This window comes from Hippoglossus hippoglossus, chromosome 19, assembly GCF_009819705.1.
Source record: "Hippoglossus hippoglossus isolate fHipHip1 chromosome 19, fHipHip1.pri, whole genome shotgun sequence".
Lineage (NCBI taxonomy): Eukaryota > Metazoa > Chordata > Actinopteri > Pleuronectiformes > Pleuronectidae > Hippoglossus > Hippoglossus hippoglossus.
This window is the reverse complement of record NC_047169.1, coordinates 19986215-20012652: the sequence shown is the minus strand read 5'-3', so window position 1 is coordinate 20012652 and position 26438 is coordinate 19986215. Positions and strand designations below refer to the sequence as shown.

At 42.0% G+C, this 26438-nt stretch overlaps 1 protein-coding gene across 4 annotated transcripts in view; it reads left to right on the top strand.

Moving 5' to 3' along the window:
- The first annotated feature begins 4662 nt into the window (after nt 1–4662).
- LOC117752527 (caskin-2-like) overlaps nt 4663–26438 on the top strand; it is a 51601-nt gene continuing 29825 nt past the window's right edge. For all 4 annotated transcript variants that reach the window (XM_034569897.1, XM_034569896.1, XM_034569895.1 and 1 more), the window contains exons 1-3: nt 4663–4764; nt 8393–8867; nt 25302–25353. In XM_034569897.1, the coding sequence (XP_034425788.1) occupies nt 8774–8867; nt 25302–25353 (146 nt within the window). In that variant the 5' untranslated portion in view covers nt 4663–4764; nt 8393–8773. The remainder of the gene's footprint in view (nt 4765–8392; nt 8868–25301; nt 25354–26438) is intronic.

Genomic DNA, 26438 nt, shown 5'->3' with positions numbered 1-26438 from the left:
ATGACCTTTTCTTTTACTTGTATGTAGTGTTTTATAATCTAATGGTTTTAGTATTGATATTTATTTATTATCATCATTATTACTAGTGCAGTGCCCGTTCTACACCTCCATGTTCTCTTGTCCTGTGGTAATGCTCCGGATCGTCTTCACTCATCTTAATAAAGGCAATACAGAGGAAAATGTGATTCATTGTCCGCCTCTCTTAATTTGCACAGCTCATACAACCAGTGATGTTTTTAAAAATCACTGATATCAGTTTCACACAGGCTTTAATGGGCTGCCTTTCAGTCACCATCTCATTTTTGTTAATTTTTCTCACAAAAGAGACAGAAAACATAGGAATGGGAACGGATTTATTTGGAATTTGTCTGAATTAAAATACTGTATAAGTGAGCACAGGGAGCAGGAGAGAAGTAAACAGATAAAGGGCTGAAACTGGCTGACACTGCAAAATGCAAATACCACACAATGATGTCAGGAAAACGCTAATTGGAGTACTGCTGTTCCACAACAATTTTCAACTACATCCTCAATTTCTCACATTGACTGTACACGGTCCAGCTATACACTAGGTTTGGGCCTAGTTTTGTTGAATTCTGACCAGAGCCTGTTTAACTGTTTCCCTAGCTACAGTCTTATGGTGAAGAAAAGGATAATATCTTGTCTCCAGCTCTGTACATAACACACATGTACTGATGACAATCTTCTCATCTTCCTCTTTTAAAGGATCAAACATTTTTCCCAGAAAACTTGAGAATTCCATTGCTTTATCTTTCTCATGAACAGGTTGCCTGGATGATCAGCGCTGTGCTGTCAGTACTGTCAGAATGTATGCAGTCTCTCTGTCACTCTCAGGAACTAATGAAAGCATGCAGTACAGTTTGGGTGGAGATCTGATGTTTTAAATCGATGACACCCCCATTATGTGTATTAGTAACTACGTGTTTAAATCTTTCAAACAACCCAGCATTTAGTTCAGCTCTCTGTCGGCCACCTTTGACAGCGGCCTTGACAGAACAAGACGAGAGCGTATCCGATGCAACTGTGCTAAGTGATGACATGGATCCATTTAACAAAGAACAAGACAAGAGAGACTGTTGCATTGGGAAAACACGTAGGAAATGCTTGAACAGAGAATGACAAATCAAAAACAAGAGAATCTCATGTTAACAGAGGTCAAAGACTAGGGGATAAGATTCCATACACTGTTCCACCTGTTGAGTCTGGAAGCGAATAAGAGGTGTTTAGACTCGTGTGCAGTTGAGGCTCAAGTTGGTTATAATGTTGAAATTAAGGAAGCTATTGCCCCAGAAAACAAGTCCTCTGTTGTACACCGAATGATGGATACTACAAAGGAAGAGCAGGTCCAGGTATTAGTCAGAACCGCATATGTAATAAGTGTTTACAAAGTCTTGACCCCTCGTAAGACCAACAACTGTACAAAAGATGACAGCAAGGTCAGCACCAGCACAATAACTGATGAGAGAATGAAAAACAACAATATATCCAAGGGGATGCTGTCACCTGCACTGTATACACCTGTTGTGATTGCATCCCAAAGACCACTTAGACAGTACCAACATCCAGAGATGGAAAACATTTCAGTAACACCCATAAATGAGGTGTCTAAAAAGGGCCCACATGATGTGGCATCCAGCAGGACGTGTCCCACGTGTGGTAAAACATACAGTCGTGCATCAGATATGAGAAGGCATCAGAGGACTCATACAGGGGAGCGACCTGTACTCTTTCAATTCCAGTATGACCTTACGAGACATGAGTCAAATGTGTGCTGAATAACTGTACCAAAGCCTCTGAACTTCTCAGACAAACACAGTCAACACCCAAAGCACAGGGAATTTCGTGAAAAGGAAAAGGAATGTCTGGATAGTCAGAAAGAAGTACAGCCTCCTTCTGGAGGACGAGTACCAATGGCTACTGAGCAAGATTCAAAACCCTTTAGTACCATAGAACAGTTAGAAGATGTAAAAGATCAGAGCCAAGGATTTCATCAGGTCAGTCCCTCAGGCCAGAAGTCCAAGGGTCCGAAGTGGGAAAAGACAAATAGACACAAACCATCTGATTCTTCACTGTATTGTGTGGAATGCGACAGGTCATTCCCAGATGTGGCAAGACTTACAAAACATAATCTGAGACACAAGCCCAGTCCCTGCGCCAAGTGTGGTGAGAGTTTTAAAGGCTTCATAGACCTCAACCGGCACTATGTTAAAGTGCACGACTTCAGAGGACATTTTCCATGCTCTTTGTGTGAACGCACGTACTGATCTACAAGGTCTGATCAGGCATGAGAGGTTCCACATTGGGGATCTCCCTTTTCAATGCCCCAAGTGTCCGAAAGCGTTCAGTTCCGCATCTGCTCTGACGCTACATGACCGAACTCACACAGAGGAGGCGCCATTCCTCTGCTGGGATTGCGGGAAAGGTTGCAAGTCCAACGCAGCCCTGAGAATCCACAGGCTGTGTATTGTCACAGCAGCGCAGAGGAGAGGCGCTTCCGCTGCGAGCGCTGCGGAAAGGCTAAGGCGCTCAAAAGAATCCGGGACCTCCACGTGGCGAAACTCCACACGGGTGTGCGATACCCGTGCTCCCACTGCGGTAACCTGTTCCGAAGTGCGAACTCACTGACATTATCTGACCCACTCAAGACATTATCTGACCCACACAGAGGAAAGGCCTTACTCATGCAATGAGTGCGACAAGCGATTCAGGTCTGCTTCAGAGCTGAAAATACACATTCACTATCATACTGGGCTTTTCAGGTGTCAGGAGTGTGGTGAGGGGTTTGTTCAGTCTTATTACCTTACAGCACACAGGAGGATGCATACCGGGGGAAAAGCTGTATAAGTGCCCAACTTGTGATATATGTTTGAAAAGTGCAGGGATTTTGAAGAGACACCAGATAAGCCATACGGGAGAGAAACCCCACAAATGTTCGCTCTGTGAAATGGCCTTCAAACGACTGGAACTTATGAAAGCTCATGAAAAGAAGTGTCACTAAATGTGTGAGATTTATTTATTTTGTTTGTTTGCTTTTTCAATTTTATTTAGGTCAATTACATCATTGTGATTTTACAAGGTTACCTTTGACTGAATGTCCTATATCAACATTGTTTCTGTTTATTGGATGTTTACCACATTGAAGAAGTGCTGTATTCCACCAGTTTAGCATTGCAGCTTTACTGTAGCTTTACATTGTGTGAGAATAAAATGCACACATATCATCACACTTTCATTTTCATTCGTGTCATCTAGCTAGACTACGTTCGAAGATTGTAGGCTATTCATATATAAGACTTCATATTGAGGCACCAAAAATGATCCTGACAAGTCAAATATAGTCAGAATTAGCAGAACCCCTCTGAGCCTGGATTACAAAAAAGAAGATCAGACAATCTATATAATTACCTCTGCCAAGGAGGTTATGTTTCATATGCGTCTGTTTCTTTGTGTGTGTTGGTTAGCAGAATTACACAAAAACTACTGGACAGATCTCCATGAAACTTGGTGGAGGGATGTGGTACGGGTCAAAGAAGAATCCATTACATTTAAATGTGGATGCAGGAATTTGTTTTCACTTTCTTTAACGTTGTGAGATATTTAAACATTTTATTTTATTGCTCAGAGAATAATTCATGGATCTTGATTAAAAAAAACAAGCATGGTCAGGGGGCTGATTTTTATGAGTGTGTGCAATTTGGTGTAGATCCACATAAAAATCTGGAGCATTTGAATTCCTGAGTGGCATTCGAGCTAAAGTTTTGAAAATTTAAATGTAATAAAAATACAACCTGAGAATTGTGTTATGTGGTATATGTTGTTTTAAAAAAAAAAAAAAGATTTACAGTTAATTGTATAATTGTTGGAAATGCAGTAACACGAGAAGAGAGTATGACATTTGATCATGACTTGTATCAGTGCATTTTTCCCACCAGCAGATGGCGCTACAAGATAACCACACTGTGTCCGGAGTGTTATTGGCTCCAGGGTCCAGGGGGCCTGTTTGTTTTATGAGCAATCTGTTGCCCCATGCAGGGAGACGAGCCAATTCATTTTCCTAATTGTTGACAAAAAAGTTGACAACAACTTTTACGTTCATATTCCAGAGAGGGTAATTTTCCCTTTTTTGTTTTAAAATAAATTAATAAATGTTTAAAATAAATTTAAATTAACAAGAAAATAATCTTTAAACTTTAACTTAGAGGCAGAATTCTCACATTATTTGAGTTTGTATATTACTGTATTTTTTCCCCTCCTAACTATTAAACTTGTTGTGATCTGTCTGTCTGATCCCAGTTATCCAGGAATAGGTTCCGTCAACAAACTGTCAAGTTGGTCGGGTTTGATGAAGTAATATTAGTTGCTAGATTCGCAGAGGTTATGTAAGTTTGCCTTCAAAATAAAAGCCTTAAATGGGTTGGCAGGCAACGGTACAATAAGGTTGATGCGCAGTAGTTCCAGAAATCCACAGTAGAAATTTCTGCGTGGATAATTCGCTTATATGCAGACGATGGCAGATGACGGACCAAAAATGCAATAAGGATACAAAAAATATCAATGAATGTTTTTAAGATCTTGCAGGAACGTTAATGAGTCGAGCTTTACTTTGACAGTCACTACCGGAAGGTGAGCTGTGTTCCCACAGTTCGCTTGACGCCCGCTCCTCGGTCTCGTGCTGTCCGGCGCTGCTCCCCTCAGTGACTCTGATGTCAATGTGTCCGTCAGCACCTGCACCGGCCACAACAGGTGAGAGCCTCCATCTCCTCATACACATTCATTCTGAAGTTAAAGCTGAGGGGGGAATCGAACCCCCGGCTGTAGTTGTGCTTGTCAGTGGCTCGGTACCGACAGACGGACGCGTGTTTTGGAGCGGGGAGCAGCTTTCTGACAGTTGAGGCTGACAAGTTTAGCGAACGGCCGAGGCGACGCGTTCGACACCGCGAACATGGCAGCGGACGAACTTTGCAGAGTAACGTGTTCAGGGGAAACGCCGAAGCCTTGTTTTCACTTTCCCCCCCAACGCTCTTTCCTCATCTGGAGCCACCACACCGGCCGAATTTTGTGTGTGGCGCTTCCGTAGTTTTCAACAACTACACTTCAGAGGACAAACTATCAGAGCCCCGTCTTGTATTTACAAACAAGAAGTGGAACAGCTAATTGTGAAATCACCCAAACACAGCACCTCTTTGAAAAGCGCAATTCTCTCACCTCATCGGCCATTATCCCGAGGGAACAAGTCGGGAAATCAAGGTGTTACTGTGGATCCTATTGGATTTGGAACAGTGGTGATGACTTCAATGTCTTTTTTGTTGTTGTGTTTATTCGCTGACACGCAACATGGGATCAAATTGGCAAGATTTGAGATTGAGGTCTGATATGGTCCGCATGATTGCACTGAGCGTCTCCTCTCTCCCCTTCTTCTCCATCCACCTCTCTCTCTCTCCCCCCCTCATCTATGCTCTAAATCCTTTAAGTGAGCCTGTTTTTAACCAATTAGGTCAAATTAAAACCCAATTATTGAGAAGTGTGCGGAACAAACAATGGCAGTGAATTGAGTTGCTCCCACTTGCCTCTTTAAATACCTCTCGATTGTGTTTTGAGACAAAACCCTCCCATTTTGGACCCCTTGTTTATTTTCTGTCTGGTGTTGGTGAGGGGCTGTAAAGCTATGCAGTTGTTTACTGGCTGGCAAGGTGCCTGGCTAGTTTTAGATCATATGTCAGTGCAAAGACATGCGTTTGGAATCTGCTGCCGGGCCACACTGCCGCACGATGACCCCAGTTAGACCTGAGGAATAACTGAACTGAACTGAAGTGAACTGTCTGTCTTAACAGCCTCATACAGCCTGGTAGTGGAAACAGCCTCCTCGTGTTTTTGACTTGCAAAGTGGAGGCCGGGTTGAAGAAGGGTGTTTACCTGAGTGGGTGTGTCGTGTCTGTTGGGATGACAAAGGGAATAGTAATGCTTTTGAGGATTGCAAAACAAATTCAGCTGAAATTAAGGACTGCTAGGAACAAGACAGACCGTGCTCCCGGTCTCCTGTTGTAATTGGAGGCAGTGTGTCTCAGTGAAACAGCCCGAGTGATGTTGTCTCACTGCAAGAAACAGACAAATCCCAGAGGGACTGTTTTACCCCTGCATGAGAAAATGTCTTCTGGTTATTTTGCTTATCGTCAGTGTTGTTTCTCCATCCGTTGTCCCATGCGACTGCGATTTCAGCTGAATTGGTTCTGAAGCAGCAGTCATCTGTGCCTCGCTTTTCCTTCTTTGGAGAGAAAAAAAAAAACAGATCTTTTTCCAAAGACATAAGTTGGCAGAGTGCCAGACACGGCTTGACTGAAAAAAGATGCTTCCTTATATTTCAGGAGGAGTGTTATCAATGGACGGAGTCCTTATTCCTGCACGGGAAGAGTACGAGATTAGCTGCACACTCCTGAGGGACTGGGCTTCCTGGATCCGAGAAAACAAACAATAGTTGGGTCGTGTTAAAGTCGAAGGCCTGAACCTGACATCATTCATCCCTCAAAAACTCTTTTGATGATCACAATCAGGTCAACACTTCAGCTTGGCACTCATGCTGCTGAATGTGCTGCACTGATTGGTGGAAAATAACTGTTTGTCCTTTGTCAAGTAAAAAAAGACAACAAAGAAAACATTCTCTGGTTTCAGCTTTTTAAATGGGACGATTTGCTACTTTTCACTGAAGTCATTGTAAATTGAATATCTTGAATATCTTGTTTTGTACTTTTGGTAGACAAAGGGAAATTTGAGCATGTCACATCATGTGCTGGGAAACCATTATTTTCTGACATGTTATAGAGCTGGAGTTGGAGTTCATAGAGCCATTTCAGATGGAGGCGCACAAGTCGGGGCAAAATGTATATGTCAGCTACAGAATCTGGATCTCAATGAAGAGTCCTTAGGTGCTGCTTTCATGCACTGAACTGCGGATAAGCTCCCTGGAAAAAAGGGGCTGTATGTTAGAACACATTGTCCGAGTCAGTTGCTGCAGACATTTTCCAGAGTTTGTCCTTCGGGCCCTCCAAGTAAAACCCATGTGTAGAATAATGTCCGGAGGATTCATCTTGAGCGATTAGGCCTGTTGATGATGTTTCTAACACGCAGCATATGTGAAACTGAAAAAAACAAACAAATAAATAATGGGATGAAAAAGATGTGGCATACACATGGAAGACACCGACAACGATGTCCACTTGGAAAGACAACAAGATTGTCGTGATTCAGGCCGACGCCAGTGTCGATGTGCAGTGAACAAAAAACGTGATCTCCACAGCGGAATTAATACATCACGTCCTGTCCCCTGAATGCTCTACTCAGACGCCACTCCTCGTCCGAATGCTCTGGAGATTTTTCTGTTGTTGTGAGGGCATATAAGTCAGACAATCTTGGACAACTCTGGATAATGTCCGGACCAAATTGTCTTGACCTTTTCAGGAGTTCATGTCTGAAAACGGCTGAAGCCATCAACATTGATGTTTTCAGACAGTAGGGGAAGATGTAAACTGAAAAATAGTTTTGAGTAGAACAAAAAGGGGGAAAAAACTATTCTTTCACTGAGGCCTCATGTGTAGTTTAAGCTTCCAGCGGTATGACAACTTATTCATTGATTAAAAATCGGAAAAAAAAACAATAGATAAATCAATACCTTTGCCCAACTGATACTGAAGCTAGGCAGGTATGATATGGATTTTAATGAATTTAAAGCACCAGAGAGCAGGACATATTTTACATTGTAAAAATATACTTGTCAGTTTCCTCTCAAAATTCAATACACTTTAATAGAATGGAGGATATCTGGACTCAGTGTAGCTGCCTCAGTTTCAGGCTCTTGGACTTGTGCTTGCTGCGTCACTACCACTCTGTCATGGCCTACTGAGGCAGAGCCAATATCAATGTTAGGAGTTAAGGCAGCACTCACACACATGTGTTAGAGGCTTCAATGGGAACTCGGCTCCTTCACTTTGAATGCAGTGACATCATGCTTTGCCGAACTGCACTGTGACTCCGTTGCTTTGCTTTGCTTGCAGGAAATAGCCAATCAAATTATGCTTTATTTTTTCGGATACAGACAATAAATTATAAAAACAAATAGCCATACACAACCTTTGCCTGAATAAAATGCTCTAAAATTTTTAAAAGTTAAAAAACAACCAGCACCAGATTCTTTTTGAGTTTTTGATTCTCTGCTACAGGAAACATTTTGGTCAGTAATAAAGAAGTATTCAGGTTTGATACCCAGTCTTACATAATCATATGGTGACAACAAAACACTGGGTTCATAGTTAAGTCATTGAATGTATTTTTAAGTGATCACACAGAGACTTAAAGTGATTTTTCTGTGTCTCCTTTGTAGTCTAACGGCAGGTCTGGCTGCTGCCTCCAGGTTGAAGGAGGCAGACTGTGAACATACTCTCAGCCCTGCAGGCAACTGACCCTCCAGCAGTTCTACTATAACTCCAAGGCCACCATCATCCCAGAGAATGGATCCACACTCCAACAACGTGAGGCAGAAGACCTCCTGGGCCAGTCTACCTCATGCTCCCTCTCTCTAGCTGCTGCTGAGGCTCAGTATTCACAACGCCACCTCATGGCTGGGTTTCAGCATCTGTCTGTGAACTTCCTGACAAACGTTTGATGAACCCGTCCGCCTGAAGGAGCATTCAAAAGTCAAACCAAAGTGACCCAGGCTGCCCGACTGTGAGCAGTTAGTGCGTCTGCGGTTGAGTCTGTAATCATGGGGAAAGAACAGGATCTGCTGGTGGCAGTGAAGAGCGGGGATCTCCTGCTGGCTCACAAGCTTCTCTCCAAAGTCAAGTGCAACAAAACCAGTAAGTATGGAGCCCACAGAGGCAGGGGGATTGTTGGTTTTCTATTATTTCTATGCAATGTTGTTTTTGTGCTGTGCTCCCGGCCTGGGAGTGTGATTCTTTCCACTGTGAAACAGAACAAAGATAGCAGAGCCAGAGCTATTGCCAGTGGCTGTGTCGTTGCTTCTAAACCAAGTGCAGTTTCTTTGCGATAACCACAGGAACGGGTTCAGCTGTCGACCACATAACACAGCCCCCCACAGCAGATAGGTCAGGGACAATTTGAAACTAAGTGGATTCAAACTGCGGCACAACACAGACTAATCTCCTAAATGCAGACCCCTGCAGCTCGCATGTCTTGCTGTGTGGGTTTTAGGGGGCTTTCTTCTTCTTTCAGAGTTCCTTATCTGCGTAGATCCCAAGTCAGGCGACAAGCGAGCTCTCTTTACAGTAGCGTTGTCCCAAATGACAGGGTGCTCCCTTATCCAAGCCCAGGGAAAGTCAAGGCCAAGCAGGCTGTGAAGTTGAAGCCTCTCTTTGTGGCGTTATCTGTTCTGGGCTTTCATCAGCATGGCTGGATGCTAAATGACAAGCCCTGAGAACAAAGCTGTGGCTGTCAGGAAAAAGCCTGTTACACACTACACAGACAGTGAGAGCTGCTTGGCAGAGAATATTGAAAGTGATATTGTCTGTTTTTGTACTGCTGTGTGTGTGTGTACTTTGGTTTGGGAACAATGAATCTCTGCCAAACTGGCTTGGAAAAGTAAATGTGGTTGAACTGGGCGACTCAAAAATGAGTATTACGGAAGATTCAAAATTACTTTTTCATTTAAATATATAAACACATAATGAAATACATATTTTAATCAATAATTAAATTAATTGAAACAGGGGGAAAAAATGTATTTATGTGTATGTGTTAATAACTAATATCCACACTACTACATTTCAGTTTGAAAACATATCGACTTTGCTATGGATGCACCTGCCGTTATAGAGCCACTAGAAGTTTGGAAACGTTGCTGGCCCTGTTTTAGTTTGAAAACTGCTGGGGTGCGTTTTATTCTGGAAGGGCAGAAACTGCTTGCTGATTGGGTCTTTTCGGTTTGTAGTCCACCTCTTCTGCAATTAACAACCAAATGCTTCTTGTGTACACCAGCACACGCATGAGGGGTCATGTCATATGCGTTTTCAGGTGTGTTAGTATGGACTGGGGTAAAAAACTGATTCAGTGCCAAACGCTTGTGTAGATGGAGATTGTTGTAGCCTGAAAATCCTGTTTTTAAACTGAAATGTAGGCGTATGGATGTAGCCTCAGATTAAGTGAAAGCACGTGAATGAAGGTGAAGTGTCCATTTCAGAACTAGTTCAAATGAAACTGCTGGAGGGAGTTTTACTGTAGATTCAGCTGAAATTCAAGTACAAGTTCATGGAAGTAGAATTGATAAATGTGCCAGTTGAAGCAGATGTCGTCTTCAAGTATATAACCTGAAAGACAACTTTATTGTCAGCAGCAGACACATAAGCACAGAAATCCATCGACGACTTTCCACAGTTCCACCCTCGGCCATTTCCACTGCATGCGGTGAAGCCACAATAGCAATCAGAGAGATCAAAAGTGCTTCCTTCTTGCTGTTTTGGTTGCAAGATGGCAGATTCACGTCGTATGTGCCATAAATCAAGTCCAAGTTTTTCTGCATAATAACATACCCAGTGGCAGACAGAATTGCGTAGGAATCTAAACACCAAATCATAATTCTCTAGTGGTTCCATTATGCAATCAACATTTACTTCATAATGATACGTTAAAGAAAAGTACTTGTCATTTATATGATCCCTGTGCCATACACCCACAGGACAAATGTTACATTTCGGGCCGACTACTTGAATACCCAAAATATTTAGCTTGTTATTTTTTCCAGCATGTTTGTATTGTCAGGAAAAACATGACAAAACACAAATACAGCATTGCAGCCTTGAGTGTCCATTATTGGTATTTTTTATGTATTGTCGAACACAAAGATTTTGATTGCTTATGACTACACTCAAAGCCTTATGTGACCAATAAGTGAGTTTAAGTAACATTGTGATTACAAACAAAACTTATTCATAAGTGAAAATCCTCAGGAGAGGTCAGGTGCTTTTTAAGCTGTTGTACTGGTGTCAGGCTGACATGCTGGACATTCCCAAGGCCCCAGGCTAAGCCCTGGGCCGGGGCTGGGTGCAGATGGAGGAGGGAGGCACCTGCCCTGGGACTGCACCCTGAAGTTGTAGGGAGTGGCGGGGGGCCTTGGGGGTCAGGGAGGGAGTGAGCATGTGGAGGACAGACAAAAACAGTGCTGGTGAAAAGGGGCATCTGGTCAGCTGGTCTGACTGAATGCATAGGAATAGAAAAAAGAGAAAGGGAGTATGAGGTAACCTTTGAGTTACATAATAGAAAACTCACACTTCGATAATGTAAGAGAACCTCCCATATAGTCCAGTACTATTTGTGAGTAATTATTCAAAGTTGAGGAAATGACCATTATTCAATATTTGCCTAGTTTGGTATGTTGCTATAGTGTGCTTCCTGTTCCTTCCTTATCTGGGCAGTGGTTGAGATTGCTGATTGAAAGCTTCATCCCAGTATGATGCTGGAAAAGGTTGTAGTCTCAGAAGACTGAAATATCAAGTTGTTTTATTCTTTTATTAACTTTTTAACACAATAATGTTTTGTAAATTAGCTCTTTATAGAAGTCATGCATTGTAGAGTCTCTTCTACCCATGAATACCAACTGTGCCAAAAGTAAATGGGTTCTTCCCAGTCCCCATGCCCCAACAAGTTTGGTACTTTTTACATACTCCTACTCACAAACAGACAACAAACCAACACACGTCTCCCTGATGTCACCCTGATGGATGTAACAAAAAACTATTTTACACCAAACTTAGCGAGTTCATGCAAGTTCTTTTTAAACGTGGGCACACTGCGATTGAGTCATGTTCCATGTCACAAACGCACCAGCAACTGAAAAGCTCTTTCAACTCACTGCCAGCATTGCATCATTTCATTTTGCACAATACGAAGAAAAAAATGCCGTTGCACATTGTTCCCCAGATGCAAAAAACAATAAGTAGACAAACATGTATTGCTGATAAGAAGAAGAATAATAAGGAAGAGGAGGAAGCCAAACCCAATAAAAACGTGTGTCTGCTGCAGAGTCATTTGTTCGAGAGTGAATGCTGATTGTATCCATTGCCATAACAGACAAAAGCCAGATATTAGTGGGTGTTCATGAGTTTTTTGACCATTGGAAAGGGGGCTTGATAATATTCCTGTCAGTGTTAGCATACTAACGCAGAATGGGGAAAAAAAGACAAAACTTGTTGACATTCTCGTTAAGCTCAAAGCACCTCTGTGCTTGAGTACAGCCTTTCCTGAGCTACTACAAATATGTCATTATCAATAACTTTTCCTGTTCTTAATCTAAACAATTCTGGAGATGAGGATGAAAATGCAAACAGATGCAGTTCCTATCTCATCTTGCCTTAAGTAAAGAGACTTGGAGATTTACATATATTGGCCTTTGCTAAAGAGGGACATCATAATAAAACCAGCATCAGCCCCTAAACACAATAATTTGTGTCTACACAGCAGGAGCTCTGTTAGGTGCAGGAACCCATTTGTAGAGCAGGCTGAAAGGTGCCAGAGGAGACTTGCAGTGTCCCGGAGGGATTAGCAGTGCTACTGTAGCTGGCTGATGGACGGGGGGAGCTGAGATGGGAGGTTTCTTCTCCAATCAGCCATCTGCTGACATCAGGCTGGGTGCTCAGTCAATTTAAGTCGCCTTACAACAGTCTCCCTGTTTTTGCCTAGCTGTTGCAAGCTGTCAAGTCAGGTGGGTGGCGGTGTGTATACAGGAGATACAGTGGTGTCAAGATTCAAGACTTTATTGTCATATGCACAACAATTACATTCAGCAGTTGCTGGCAATGAACTTAAATAAAATATATAAAAATAAAATAAAACTAAAGTATTCAAATAAAATATACACCTTGTCCCTCTGGTCCAGGTGGGAGAGGGCAGTGTGTGTGTTACACAGAAGGCCGAGGCTTCTGTTAGCTATTTATATTCTGTTGCATTTAGAGTGACAGCTTGACTCGTAAAGGCATCTTGCCCAAAGTGTTGCCCTCTCACACCCTCTTGACTTGGCGCTGCCTGAAGAGGGTGTTGTTGGACCCTCCCTCAATGGGGTCCATTAGAGACCAGAGGTTCTTCAAAGGCCTCTGTGATTACAATGTCTTTTGTTGCAACACATGCTCTCTTTCATCTTGACCCGCGGCCCAACCCTCTCTTCTGTCACGCTAAACATGAGGCCTTTTGGTGATTCTCAATGGGCAGATGGACAAAGAGCCATGATACAAAGGCAAAAGATCATATTTGAACATCTATTGTGTTGGCCATATAAGCCATACATAGTATATTGATGACTCAGAACTTCACAAATCTCTGGCACATTTTTACCAGACAAACAGCTGACACACAGTAAGCCATACAAAGTCAGGATGGCAACTTAAGCTGATTCATACAGCTCATTGTTATTAACATATCCTAATTACATTCCCTCTTTTTTATAATCAGCAGAGGCCCTGATGAATGCTTGTGAAAAAACTTGTGAAAAAAAACTACCCAACAGTTTATAACTTTAAAGATTAAGTAATTGACACAAGCATTGCCAACTGTTTGTGTTAATCAACAAGTCAATTTATCAGGTATTAGATTAATGGTCAGTGGTTAAGCATAAACATAATGTTATTTTTCAGTCCAACAATGAATTAGCCTCTCGGTGCAACGGCCAATATTTTGGGGCTTCCGGTGTAGACTGTGGATATCCAGACTAAGACTCTGTCTTCCGTTGGGTGTACACTGTTGAAAGTACGATAAGCCCACATGAGTCAAATGTTTCTCTACACAAAACACAAGGAATGATACCTGTTGGCTAATCTCTGTTAACCGCTATCTGCATGAAGGCAGATAAATAGACAAAAGACGTTGCATTTCAGTCAATGTGTTCCCCCACTTCTGCTTTCCACAAGGACTGTTTACCTGCGGGCAACCAATGCCTGCTCAAATGTGATTGGTTAAACTAGAAAGGAAATGCCTTCAGCCCCAAATTATTGACTCTCGCCTACAGATTCTTGATTTTCACGTGAACAATCTCCTTATGGAGATGAGTTAAATGTTAATGTTGCACTGATGACAGATTTTGCCAGTGGCATTGTGGTTTTAGGCTTTATGTCCAACCCTGTGTTCATGAATGCAACATCTCAGGAGCACCTTAAGGGAATATTTTCAAATTTGGCACAAAAATGCACTGGGCACTATTCATCACTATAGGTCAGAAACAGAAGAGGAGCTTGAATTGGACACTTATCTTATTAAGAAGCTAATGAAAAAGCTAGTAAGTGTAAATGCTGAACTGATTTCTTTTAATCCTAACCCATTCAGTGCAGGATATTCTTTTGGCAGATCCGTCTTTTCCTCAGCAACACCCTCACCCCTACCCCCATCCTTTATCTTGGCCTCCCTCCTGCCTTCATTCCTTTACCTTGAATTAGGGATAACCCATCTGGCCTAGTGTCAGATTAGAAGTCGGTAAGACTTAAGGGTACCTAAGGAGAGGTGTACTTATGCATATGTGTGCAATATCAGTATGTGTATTCTCTGTGCACATATATATATACTGCACATGTCCAAACAAATGCATAGATTTTTTTTTTCTTTAGTATTTAAATTCTGTAGCAGTATTGTAATTTATGTGAAAGCCCAATAACAAACCTGCTAACTGGGCTAATCAGTCTTCTACTTTAAAGCCAGACAGTTGGTTAGCAGCCAAGCAGTGTGAACTACTCTTGCATGGTATCAGATACACACACACACACACACACACACACACACACACACACACACACACACACACACACACACACACACACACACACACGCACACACGCAAGTACACATTAATCCTGACCCCTTTCCTCCTGACAGATGGGGTAGCCTGTCTCGGATTGTCGAGGAAATTACTGAAGTAATTAAGCTATGTGTATGTGTAGAGTCAATCCACAGTGTCATTTGATCTAGCCTGACTAGTGCTTTATTACTTTCTCCGGGGTGCACATAGTTTAGTATGGCTCTGATCTTCATATAGCATCGTTCTTTTCCTCTGTTACTGAAAAACAAGCTGTCAGTCAGGCAGGTGCATGAATGTAGCCTTCAGCCTGCAAGGCATGGTGTCACCGAGTTCTGCCCTGCCTCTACATGCCCCCGAACTGTATTCATGTGTTTGGATTTGGCTCTGTGATAAGATGGATACAACAATAACAAAAAGAAAGATATCTGTAGGCGGAGAACTTTGAGTACTCGTGGAAGTGGTTTTATGCATGTACAGACAATGATAATGTAATTGTCTGATAAGGAGGTTTTGTTTGTGTTCTTGTATTGCATGTGTGTGTGAGGAGTGTGTCTACTGATCTGGAATTGGGTTGCGTCAGTCTCTCTTAGCACTAATGAGAAACAGCAGGAGAGGTTGGTGTTGGCTTTAATCTTCTACATTATCTCAGTCTTTTATATTTTCTTTCATTTATCCCTTCATTTCATTCACCTGATCTTCCCATCTGTGAGCCTGAATTGGATGCAAATAGAAATCACCATCAACAGCAATCAACTGTGGTGGCTCTTCATATCCCATGGCTCTGTAGTTGTTTGATAAGTGACTGTGCCTCATAATAAGACACTATTCATAGAGTCTTGGATGATACTTCTGCGAACAGATCAGTGTGTCTATGTTAGGCAAATATGGAGCGAACAAGGTGAATCAGAGAATGCTTCACTGAAGTTTTCAGATTTTCATTGCAATCTTTCTTCAATTTCTTTTTGCTTATTTGGCCTCTCCGCAGACCGAAACAGGGTGTATGAAGGTTTTTAAGATGTAACATGAATACATCCATTGAAAGCATCTCTAATGGTCAAATTCGCAAAAGTGGATCATTTTAATCCAGTGGTTTAATATCAGTTGATATCAAAATCTCTCTTTTTCTTTGTTCTTAACTTAATTTGTTTCCATGACATGGTCCGCCATATTCTAATTTGTCCTGCCAGTTTCAATATGAACCCAAATTTTCACAATAACATAAGTCATCTCTAACTTGGTGTGTGCCGCGCTAACATGAGCTATAGCATGCCTGTGCTAATGGTCCATAACGTTTTTTACTGTAAACGCAGACAGTCAGACCTCAGAGTTTCAGCTGCAGTTGTGGCGTGCAATGCAGTTGCAGTCTTTCCCTCTCATGAGGACTTATCTTCTACTCAGTAGTCTGTGTACCTGTCTCTCAGAATTAGTTGGGTGTGACGGTGACCTTCGTGCGCGTGCTCCCCAGTTACTACCATAGATTTAATTAATTCTGTGGGAAATGCCTTCACCAAAGAGGTTATTGTTTTCATTAGTGTTTGTTAGTTAGCAGGATTATTCAAAACCAATTTCCAAAAAATTTGGAAGAGGGGGTGGTGCATGACCCAAGGAAGAACCTATTAAATATGAGTGTGCGGAAATCCCAACCTGATCTAGAAACCCTGACATAAGTGCTATGATAAAGGCAGATTCAGTTATATTGATAACTGGGCAGGTATAATTAATGCCAAATGAATTTCTTCTTTGTCCGACTGGCTGTTGGGACTACCTGAACAAATTTGAGTGGGACACCACAATGGTGGACCCATGGACTGTAAAATATTTATACTGGTCCTGTGAGTCTCTTTACAGGCCCTCTCTGTGTGCCTGCTGTTCAGGGTGTCAATGTGAGGGTGCTGTGTTTGTGTTCCAGGATTGGGTTCAACTCAACAGCTCAAGATCTGATCAAAGTAACAAGACCATGTATGTGACCAGACAGTCAATACCAACGGTACATTATAGTTTACGTTACCTGGTTTTGGTCGGTAACAAAAAACATCAAGACTCAGTTCCGAGCCCTATGTTTGGTTTGGCTTTGTTTTGCGTTGTGTTGAGATGGTTGGATGAGGTTAGTCAAGTAATTACTAGAACCACTCTGTAGGTCTTGGGGTTTGATAAGACTAGAATTGTCCATGAGCAGGGAGTAGCCTTTGTGCTAAATGAACCTTCAAGTAGCATATAATGGTATGTAGGCAAGAGTGTATTGATCCATGCCTCTTTGGCTAATTGAGAATTGTAATGACTTTTCCATCCCCGTTGGAGTGTGTGACCTCGTGCTGGTGTTTGCCTAAGTCCAATAATCACGTGACAGTTCACTAACTCCCTGCAGGGGTTGAGTGAGAAAAGTAACGCATGTTAAGTCAATAGTTGTTTTTACTTCAGCAGCATGATCAGATATGGCATCAAGACTTAGATTCTGTCTACTATTTTAAAATGGGAATAATTAAACTATTAGGAAGCCCAAGACTTTGAGCAGCACTAGAAGTCTTTAGAGCTCAACACATTGTGTATTTTGTCTGGTCTGTAGGGGTAATGACACAGCAGATGACTGAGTCGAGCTCGACTTCATTTTCAACACTATAAGACAAAACAAATCACATGGCGAGGCACCCGCAGTCATCAGTGAGATGGAGAAGTTTTGGCTTTGTTTGAATGATATTAAAACAAAAAAAAGGTGACAGCAGACACTGTACACGAAAAACAACTCTATAGCATCAAAGAGCAGACAGCAATGAGACGGAATAAGCTGGGCGACAAATACACAAACGTTTTCCAGGCAGGTGAACTCTTCATGAACCTGTGTCATATTTCCTCTCATTACACCCCAGTCCTCTTCGGTAATAGCTGCAGTTATGGGAGAGGGATTGGTTTCTGCCATTTCTCGGTCACCTTGCTGCAGAGCAGAGAAATGAAAAGGGAATGAAATATCTCATTAGACTAAAATGGATGGTGTTTATTGTTTGTGCGTTTGACGTCGGTTTAATGTAATTATCGATTGTTGCAGTCTTATAAAATGTTGGAGTGGAGAGCTTGTTTGAATGAGGACATTATGTGTTACACTATCATTGTGCCTTTTGGAGGATAAACACCTGTTGGTAAGGCAGTATCCTATTATAATAAACATATGTTTTACCCCTACTGTGCTCTAATTTCAGAGGAGGTTTCCTGGTTATACTATGTGCAATTTGTTACTAACATGGGAAACAATTAGGAAACTGTGTGTGTAAAACAAAGCGTCACCTTTACCTCTACCACCATTTGTACCAAAAGTACATGAATATACCCCAAGCACCCCGATTGTACATCCTGGACAAAAAATATCAACTCAGGCAGTTTTGAGGAAATCAAATTTGTAGCTTTTTCTAATTTGAAATGGTTTCCTGTGCGCTACAATCCATGTTACTTCACTATCAGGGGCGTTGCAACAGGGAAGGCAGAGCAGGCAATTACCTGGGGCCCTGAGCTGAGTTGGTTGAAGACTAGACTGTCTGAATGCATGTGCGTGATGTGCCTGGGATGGTGGTGGGGGTTTGCACTTAAACTTTACTACTTTACCATAATTTATGTGTAAACACAGTGTGTACTTTGTTCAGAATTTGATTGTAATGATATGGTGATCAGCCCAGGTCCCTTTTGATGTCTGTTTAGATGATGGCATGCAGTAACAAATAATATACCTGATCAGTCACCAGCTTCCCACTTGTATTACCAAAGTACATGCAGTGTTTGCAAGAGCCAGTGAGAAGAGTTAAATCCTTTTCCACAACATACAGAAATTATATCAAATATAATATTGTGGTCATGATGGCTGGCCGAAATTTATATTGTCTTTCAATACAGTTTATAGCATCATATTGCACAATCCTCGGTGAATGTTAGATGTTACTAACATCACAGTTTTTTTTAGCTCCAAGGCTATTTTACTGAGGTAGTAAACTGTTTAACCCAGAGCATTATGTGTAGTAGAAAGAGCACATGGAAATAAAGGAGTGATTGGGATAAGTCAGAGTAAACAGATGATTTGAGTGGAATGTAAAGTGTTTTATCCCTAGGGTGCAGGGTTGAGACATGTTATGTAATATGAAACCGGCAGGTGTGTTTACACTTGTTAATAGGAAGTACGCACATTGAGTTGTGCTGTTTCACGTGCACAGGCACACACACGCGCTTATAAACAAATGCAACACATCACTGCAGATCATCTGTTTCATTTTCACACTGGCTCATTGTCAGCGAATATTGAATGTGTCTGACCTAGTTGCCAGCGGCACCACGGGAGATTATTCTCTACATTTTTAACAATGGAGCAAATTTATTGGATGATACATCCCGGGGCTGTTTTGATGTTAAGGGTTTTTCTCAAGACCCAGTTCCAGCGTTTATTCTTATAGCAAACGATGCAGCAATGAAGCAATTGATGAAGAATTGATGATGCTAAAGTGTGTCACTTTGTGAATTTGGTGTATTTGTGTGCCCCTGGGTGTTTGGTGTGCACTGTTTATACCGTCTTTATCTCCTCTGTAGTTTTAAGGAGAACACTGGTACACTGCAGCACATGCACACAGCCCACAATACGCTTTCAACACATTGTTTTAAACACACAGACACACGCATACATGCAAGCCAACCACTTTTGTTTTCATTCGCAGCACAACTCATAGTCTCTTGGTATAAGGTAAAACAAAAGGTGCTCTGTTGCAGGTGGCACCGTGTCAGGAAGCCTCATTTGGCTGCAACTCACTCACTTATTTAAAGACTGACTGAAGCTGAGTTTTGCTCTAGGGCTTCTTTTTGCCTTTGTAGGCAGCTGTGCTGGGCCTCCATTTACCTATCTGCATTAACATGCATTACATATCAGTCTATGACCTAGCAGGATTACAGATGATTACACTTGACAATGAGATGCCTTTCCCAAGCATTTCTGACAGACAGCGCCCAAATTCAACTTCAGTTAGTGTTTTATGACAGTTTAAACATTTGCTTTGCAAAATCAGAATGGCACTCAGCAGAGGGCTTACCTCCGCCATGGTCCAACTGTCCCCTTAAATTCAAGCAAGCCTCATAGCTAATGTACACACTATAGATACACTTAATCCTTGTTGACAGATACAGAAACCATATCGTGATCTGAGTAGTAAGTGTCCCAGACTCTAACACTGACAAGTTCTTTCCTGTTCAGACGTACATTGTGTAGCATAATCCGTCATATAGGGACTTTACGTGCTGACAAAGAATCTACATGTAGATCCACTAGATCTGGACTTTTATTTTGGATCTGCAGTAAAGAGGTGGCTGATGGCTCCAACTTGGTGACACTTCACGTCTGATCACATTGTTTACAATCATACACATGCCTGCGCTGTGCACACTCCTACAGGGATTTGGTCACCACCTCACCTCCTGCCAAGGACGCCGGCGCTGCAGAAGCCAAGCGGGAGACACTCTCAGCTGGGATTTCAAAGTTAATTTAAGGTTTGCGGACGCCTTCCTGGATTATGAACTTGTTTGTTGTTTTTTTCATTCTTCCCTTCATTTTGTATGATTTGTATTTAACATTAAGATTTGTTACTGTCGTCCACGTTATGAGAAACAACAACAGGGTGTTGAAGGGAGAATCATGTGCATTCCTTATGTTTTTGGAGCCTTATTAGGAATTCTGTGGGACAGCTGGAGGAAAGCTCTGTCCCCACTCTGCCTTGGTGGTTTGGTTTAAGGCGCTGTGTTTACCCTCTCAGTAATCAGTGTAGTTAGATGGATGTGTTCCCTGGATAAGTGTTTCCCTTGATGAGGTCCTCACCTGACCACAAACCAGTTATCGGCAGAGACAGATGATGACCTTAAATTACCCCCTTTCCTCCCTCCCCTGTATTTTGGTCTCGCTCCAGGCCGCCGTGGCTCTGCCGTTTGTATGCCGGCTACCGCCTGCCCTTTGTGGTGCGGGGGCTCGTCCCAAGCCGCAACCGAATCAAGTGTCCTTTTCTGCTTTTGTTAATGAGAAGCCTGTGTGGGTGGAAGTGGGTTTGGATTCCCTGTGGTAAAAACTACAAGGAATATTTTCCAGATACAGAATGAAAATTTAAAACAAATTCAAAGACCAAAGTCTGCAACTTACTACTGTTATGTCTTATGTTTTTATATTATTACTATTAACAGATGTGCAAAGGCTTTTCTCTCTTTTCCTGAAAGACATTGAAGTACAGAAGCCAGTCCTGATACTTGCATGATCTACTTTTAGAACAGCATGTCTAAGGAACTCGGCAAGACAAGTAACCGAGAGACAAACATTTCAGATATGTTCACGCAGCTAAAGAAATAGCAAATGTCTGCAAGCTGCACTCTGCTGCACTTGATTTATCATCAGTAGAACACGGGAGCAACATTTAAGATGCATTAGTCGAGACTTTTATGTAAATACGCTCATTACTTCAGCCTAAGCCACTGTTTCTGTGCTCCCTTGTTAACTGAGACAGCTGCACTCACCAGTATTGCATCTTTAGAGTTGCACTAATCCATTTTTGTAATATATTAGCTAAAAAACTAGGATGGCACTCAGTAGAACACATATCTCCGCCAACGCCCCAAAGTTCAAGAAAATTCAATTAGCGTGCACCAAATTGCACACACTCATAGATATCAGTCCCCAGATTTCTTTCATCATGATCTTTGTGTTATTTCCTAGGAAGTCTCGCAATATTAAAGAAAGCAATTTTTTTACTGGATTCAACCTTTTTGTTCAGATCAGTGCCAAAATTTAATGGGTTTTTTCTTGCCCTATGGCCTTCCACCAAAGTTTTGTGAATATCTATTCAACATTGTTCGCGTTATCCTGCCGACAAACAAACAAACGAACCAGCAAATGGACAGGGGTGAAAGGTAATAATAGTTGATTGTGTATTGTAGACAGTGTTCCCTGTAGTCAAAAGAAGCACACAACTCTGATGATCACTATGTATTTTTGTTTGATTTCTTTTCCCTCTTATTTTTATGCATTTTCCCCTTCAGTTCTTTGCTTGTGTGGACCACGATCAAAGACATTTTAAAATGAGTTTTGTAGCCGAGCAAACCAAAGCAACCCATGCTTCTTCCTGCCAGCTGGAGTCCTGTTGGAGACGAAACAAAAGCAAGCCGTCTTTTTCTTTTTTGGGTTGTCTTTTACTTTTTATGTTCGATTCCCAGGTTTTCCCATCGCTTGCTGTTCTCCCTCTGAAGAGGTTCGGGGCTGTTTGCACACTCGTGTTTTCAGTACTTTGCATGTTTTCTTTATTTGTGCACCTGACACTAAAAAGCATCCCTCTCATCTCGCCTCAATAGAGGAATAGATCGTACTCTCTCCCTGACTTCTCCTCCTCCTCTCTTTATTCCACTTCTTTTTGTGCACCGTTAACTACGCTCTACACATCAAAGACCCAAGATCCCTTTTCTCTGTCCGGGACGCCTCAGCTGTTAATGCGAAGGTGCAGCGGGAGCACAACAACAGTAGTACGGAGCGTTGCATATGCATCTTATAAGGCTATCAAAACACGGCATCACGAGGTTGCAACGCTTTGTTTGTTGTAACCATAGAAGACAATAGAGGGCTTACAAACAGACAACTCTAAGCAAACAATAATTTTTGTTTGCAGGGAGACGTCAGCTTTCAGCAGCGAGCAGAGCCTATAATTTCTCTGTCTCTGCAAGAAAACACAATGCTTGAGATTTACTACACATCTGTTTGCACCGGCTCCAAGGGCTGAGAGGAGGGAGCACACACATACAAACACACACACAAACACACAGACACACACATAAAGTCGCCATGCTGGTAATTTAATTGGTTCTGATGTCAGAAGGAGCCCCCCTACTACTTTTGTGCAGAAGCAGGAAGGAGGGAACAGAAAGCCGAGCAGAGAAAAGGTAGTTGACAGTCTCGTAGACACATAGCCGGAGAGACAGCGAGCGAGTAGGATAGCGTGGTGGGTGTGCTATGTGAGGAATGTCGGCTCATGTTGTAACTAGAACTCCTGAAAGGGCCCTGTTCTCTCCATACCACTGGGACTGTTTAGACCCCGTTTTGGCAAGCAGCCCAACGCCCAACCCCTCTATCTGTCTCATTATCAATGTGGCTTTTTGTGCCCTCAGGCTCTTGTTTTTATGTATTTGAGTCTTAAGCTGCAACAGCTCTACCACAGGCCTGTTGGTAAACTTCACTCCGCTGCTGCAAAGGGATAACATCAAATATGAAGCATGGCTCTATCCAGGTTGTGCACATTAATGTTGCCATTTGGTAGAACATTTTCTCGAAAAGCCACTGCAGTGCCGTGAATATCTGCATTTCTGACATGGGAGGCTCCAGTGGAAATTGATATCGTAATGAGTGAGAATGCATTCTTCATTAACTGAGTTCCAGGAGAAAGTTCCTTGAATATAATATTTTTTTATCTATTTGGGGTCTGTCAAAACTTTCTTTGTGCTTTTACTCAGGGTCCTGTGTGTCTCAATGCACAAAACCCCAAATGTACTGAAAATCAGAGTATTTTTACCCAGTGTGAGCTGAAAAGTAACATCAATAAACCAGAAAGAACATAATTCAATATTTAATCGGGGCTCCAGTGGGAACCCAATTATGTGCTATGAATTTGCAAACTGCTTCATATTCTTTTATTCTTCTCCACATTTTATATGGAATATTTATTACAAGAGTTTGCTTTTTCATAAGAAGCCTTTTTCTGCAGCTGCTGCTGTTAAACATTCCCTTTTGAAATTACGTAATCCATTTTTCTGTCAAGATCATTCAGATTTATTACTAATCGAGTCAGGCTTCATAGCTTTGGCCATCATTCTTATGGACAATAATTGTAAAGCCCCTTGTCCACTGGTCAAAAAGCCACTAACACACACTAACATTTGTCTTTTGTCTCCAAAGGGAATGGATGCAAGGAGCATTCACTCCTGGGTCAGATGACTTTGCATTTGACATGGCTTTCAATCGGCTCTGGCCTTGATCGTCAGTGACTGCTTTTACCCGTTAGTTTCGGTATAAAAGAGTTATATCCGAGTTCTGGGTAGAAGCTAAAAACAATTTAGGGGAATCCAAACAATGAGCAGCCCGATGACCAGCAAGAATTCTGATCCCTCTATTTACTCAACTGTTCTGTTTTCTTCCACCTCCGGGCATTTTGCGCTCCATTTTACACCATTTCATTCAATAAAAGTGAAAATCAAGATTTCTGAGCTAACGAGCTCGCTAACAGTCAGTTATCAGGCTTGGTAGCTTATTAGCTTGGCTCTTTCGCTAATGGAACAAGAAGCATAAATAGTTAATTTGCATTTGTACCAAATTTTCTTCACTGTACCTATTGTACAGCCAAATCTCTCCTACACACACACACACCACACACACACACAGACAGACACACACACACACATACTTGGAACACTGCTGTGATGTTCCACACCTATGTGGGAGAAAACAGTGAGGGAGATTGACTGTGATGAATGGCTCTGAATTGGCAGTTTGGTTCCTGTGTGGGTCTCAGTGCACAGTAGGGCCTTTACAGTCGATCTCCGATGTGGGACGCCCAAGCATATTTAGCAGTGTGGAGAGTTTCCAGTCCTCCTCGGGGTCTGAAGATGAACGTGTGAGATGGAGATAGATGTGCTGCATTTGATGTCTGGAAGTCTGGTTTGATATGATTTCAAATGTGGATTTAAGGGTCGAGTGAGGCATTAGGATGATGGCCAGATTTGACTGGAGTTGGATAGTTGGAGAAAAGAGGATTATGCACAAAGAAAAGGAAGTTAGTGTGGTCTCAAAAATTTGGGGACAGAAAAATATTGAATTGAATTTTATTAGCCACCTTTTTTTTTTTAAAGTTTGGTTGATGTGGCAACATATGTAGAAGCAGGACTAGTGAGAGACAAGAGATGAGACTACATTATTTTCTCTTTTGGAGATGAGAATGCATGAGGAAGTGATGGGACAAGTAGCAGTCTGTCTGTTCCACGGTGAGTGAAAAACAACTTGTTCAGTATCTGCCTATTTATACGTGCTGCTGTGGAAAAAGGAAAAAATATCATATATATGAATGTGTGTGTTTTGTCATGGCATGCTTGTGTTTCATGGCAGTCACTATCAGTTCTAAAGATCTAAGATGTCAGGGTAAATGAGGCGGAATGGTACATTTCTGCAAGGCACAATCATTTGTTTTTGAATCTTTGAGCTGCCACGAGGATGTCAGACGCATCGAGAGAAGGATGTGTGAGGCAGCAGGAGGTGAGGAAAGCTTTCTATCCCGTCGGGGTTGTCAGGTTGTTTGAATGAAGGAGTGATGACGGGGAGAAGTACATGGAAAAAAAAAAAAAACACTGGGAAAGAAAACACACAGTGTCCTGCAGCGGTTGAGGGATTTCTGTAGAGCTCACATGAAAAGACAAATATGTCACCATATCCCCTCACCCTCGTTTTTCCGTCTCTGTCTTTTTCCAGAGTTGCTGGGCTCGACCAAGAGGCTGAACATCAACTACCAGGACTCAGACGGGTAAGAGGCGTGTACGTGTGGATGTGCTCATGTGTGTCCCAGCTTGTGAGATAAGCGTGAGGCTGAGTCAAAAGAATGCAATGCAAGAGTCATTGCGTCCTGATTGACATGCAGATTGAAAACAAAAAACAATGCCCTACCTTCGGCTGGCAGTCTCCTGTTCGTCTGGAGTCTCCACAGCGTGACTCATAAGCAAGTCACACTCACACATGTACTGACACATCGTGCGTCAGAGTAATCATCAATGTAGTAAATTACAGGAAATTGACTTTGTTGAGGGTAGAACCGGGAATTTGTGTAACAACCCTGTCAAATATAAGAATTTGAGAGACACTTTATTCTGCGGTAAATAATTTAGTATAACTTCTCCACATTTAACACCTTCTTCTTAAGAAACTTGTAACTGAAGCTGCTTTCAGACATTCACTGAACTCGTGAAATTATCCGGAAGATCTGCATGTGAGGACGCAAATGTCTGAGTCAGTTGCTGCAGTAATACTCTGGAGTTTCCCCTGCAAGCCCCCAGGTAAAAACTCCACATAAAGTCATGCATTCATCATGAGTGATTGGAAGAGCGACGCGACAGACGCAAAACTGAAAAAACAAAAAGCACACAAATATCTCAGGATGAAAAAGAGGTGCTGTACACGTAGAAGACACCGAAGAAGACTTGGAAAGACAATTCGAGAGCTTTTGGTAATACAGGTCGACATGTGTGTTGATGTGCTGTAAACAAAAACAAATGACCTTAGCAGTGGAATTAATACGTTACATCCTGCCTCCTACATGCTTCACCACCCCTCACCTGTACACTCCACAGATTTTCTGTTGTTGTGAATGCGTCTGACCAAAGAATCACCTGCAGGGTTCTTCATATGGAGAAAGTCCGTCCCCGACTGTGCGGGCATTTTCCGGAGTTCATTCAGAGAAAGCCAAACAAATGAGCATTTTAAGTATTCAATTTAATCTCTTTCTTTTAATAATCATTCTCTGCAAATTTTAATATTATAATTAATCTCCTTTAATCTTATCTTCATTTTCAGTCACGTTTTCTTCAGAAATGAAAAGGTCACTGTCCTAAAACC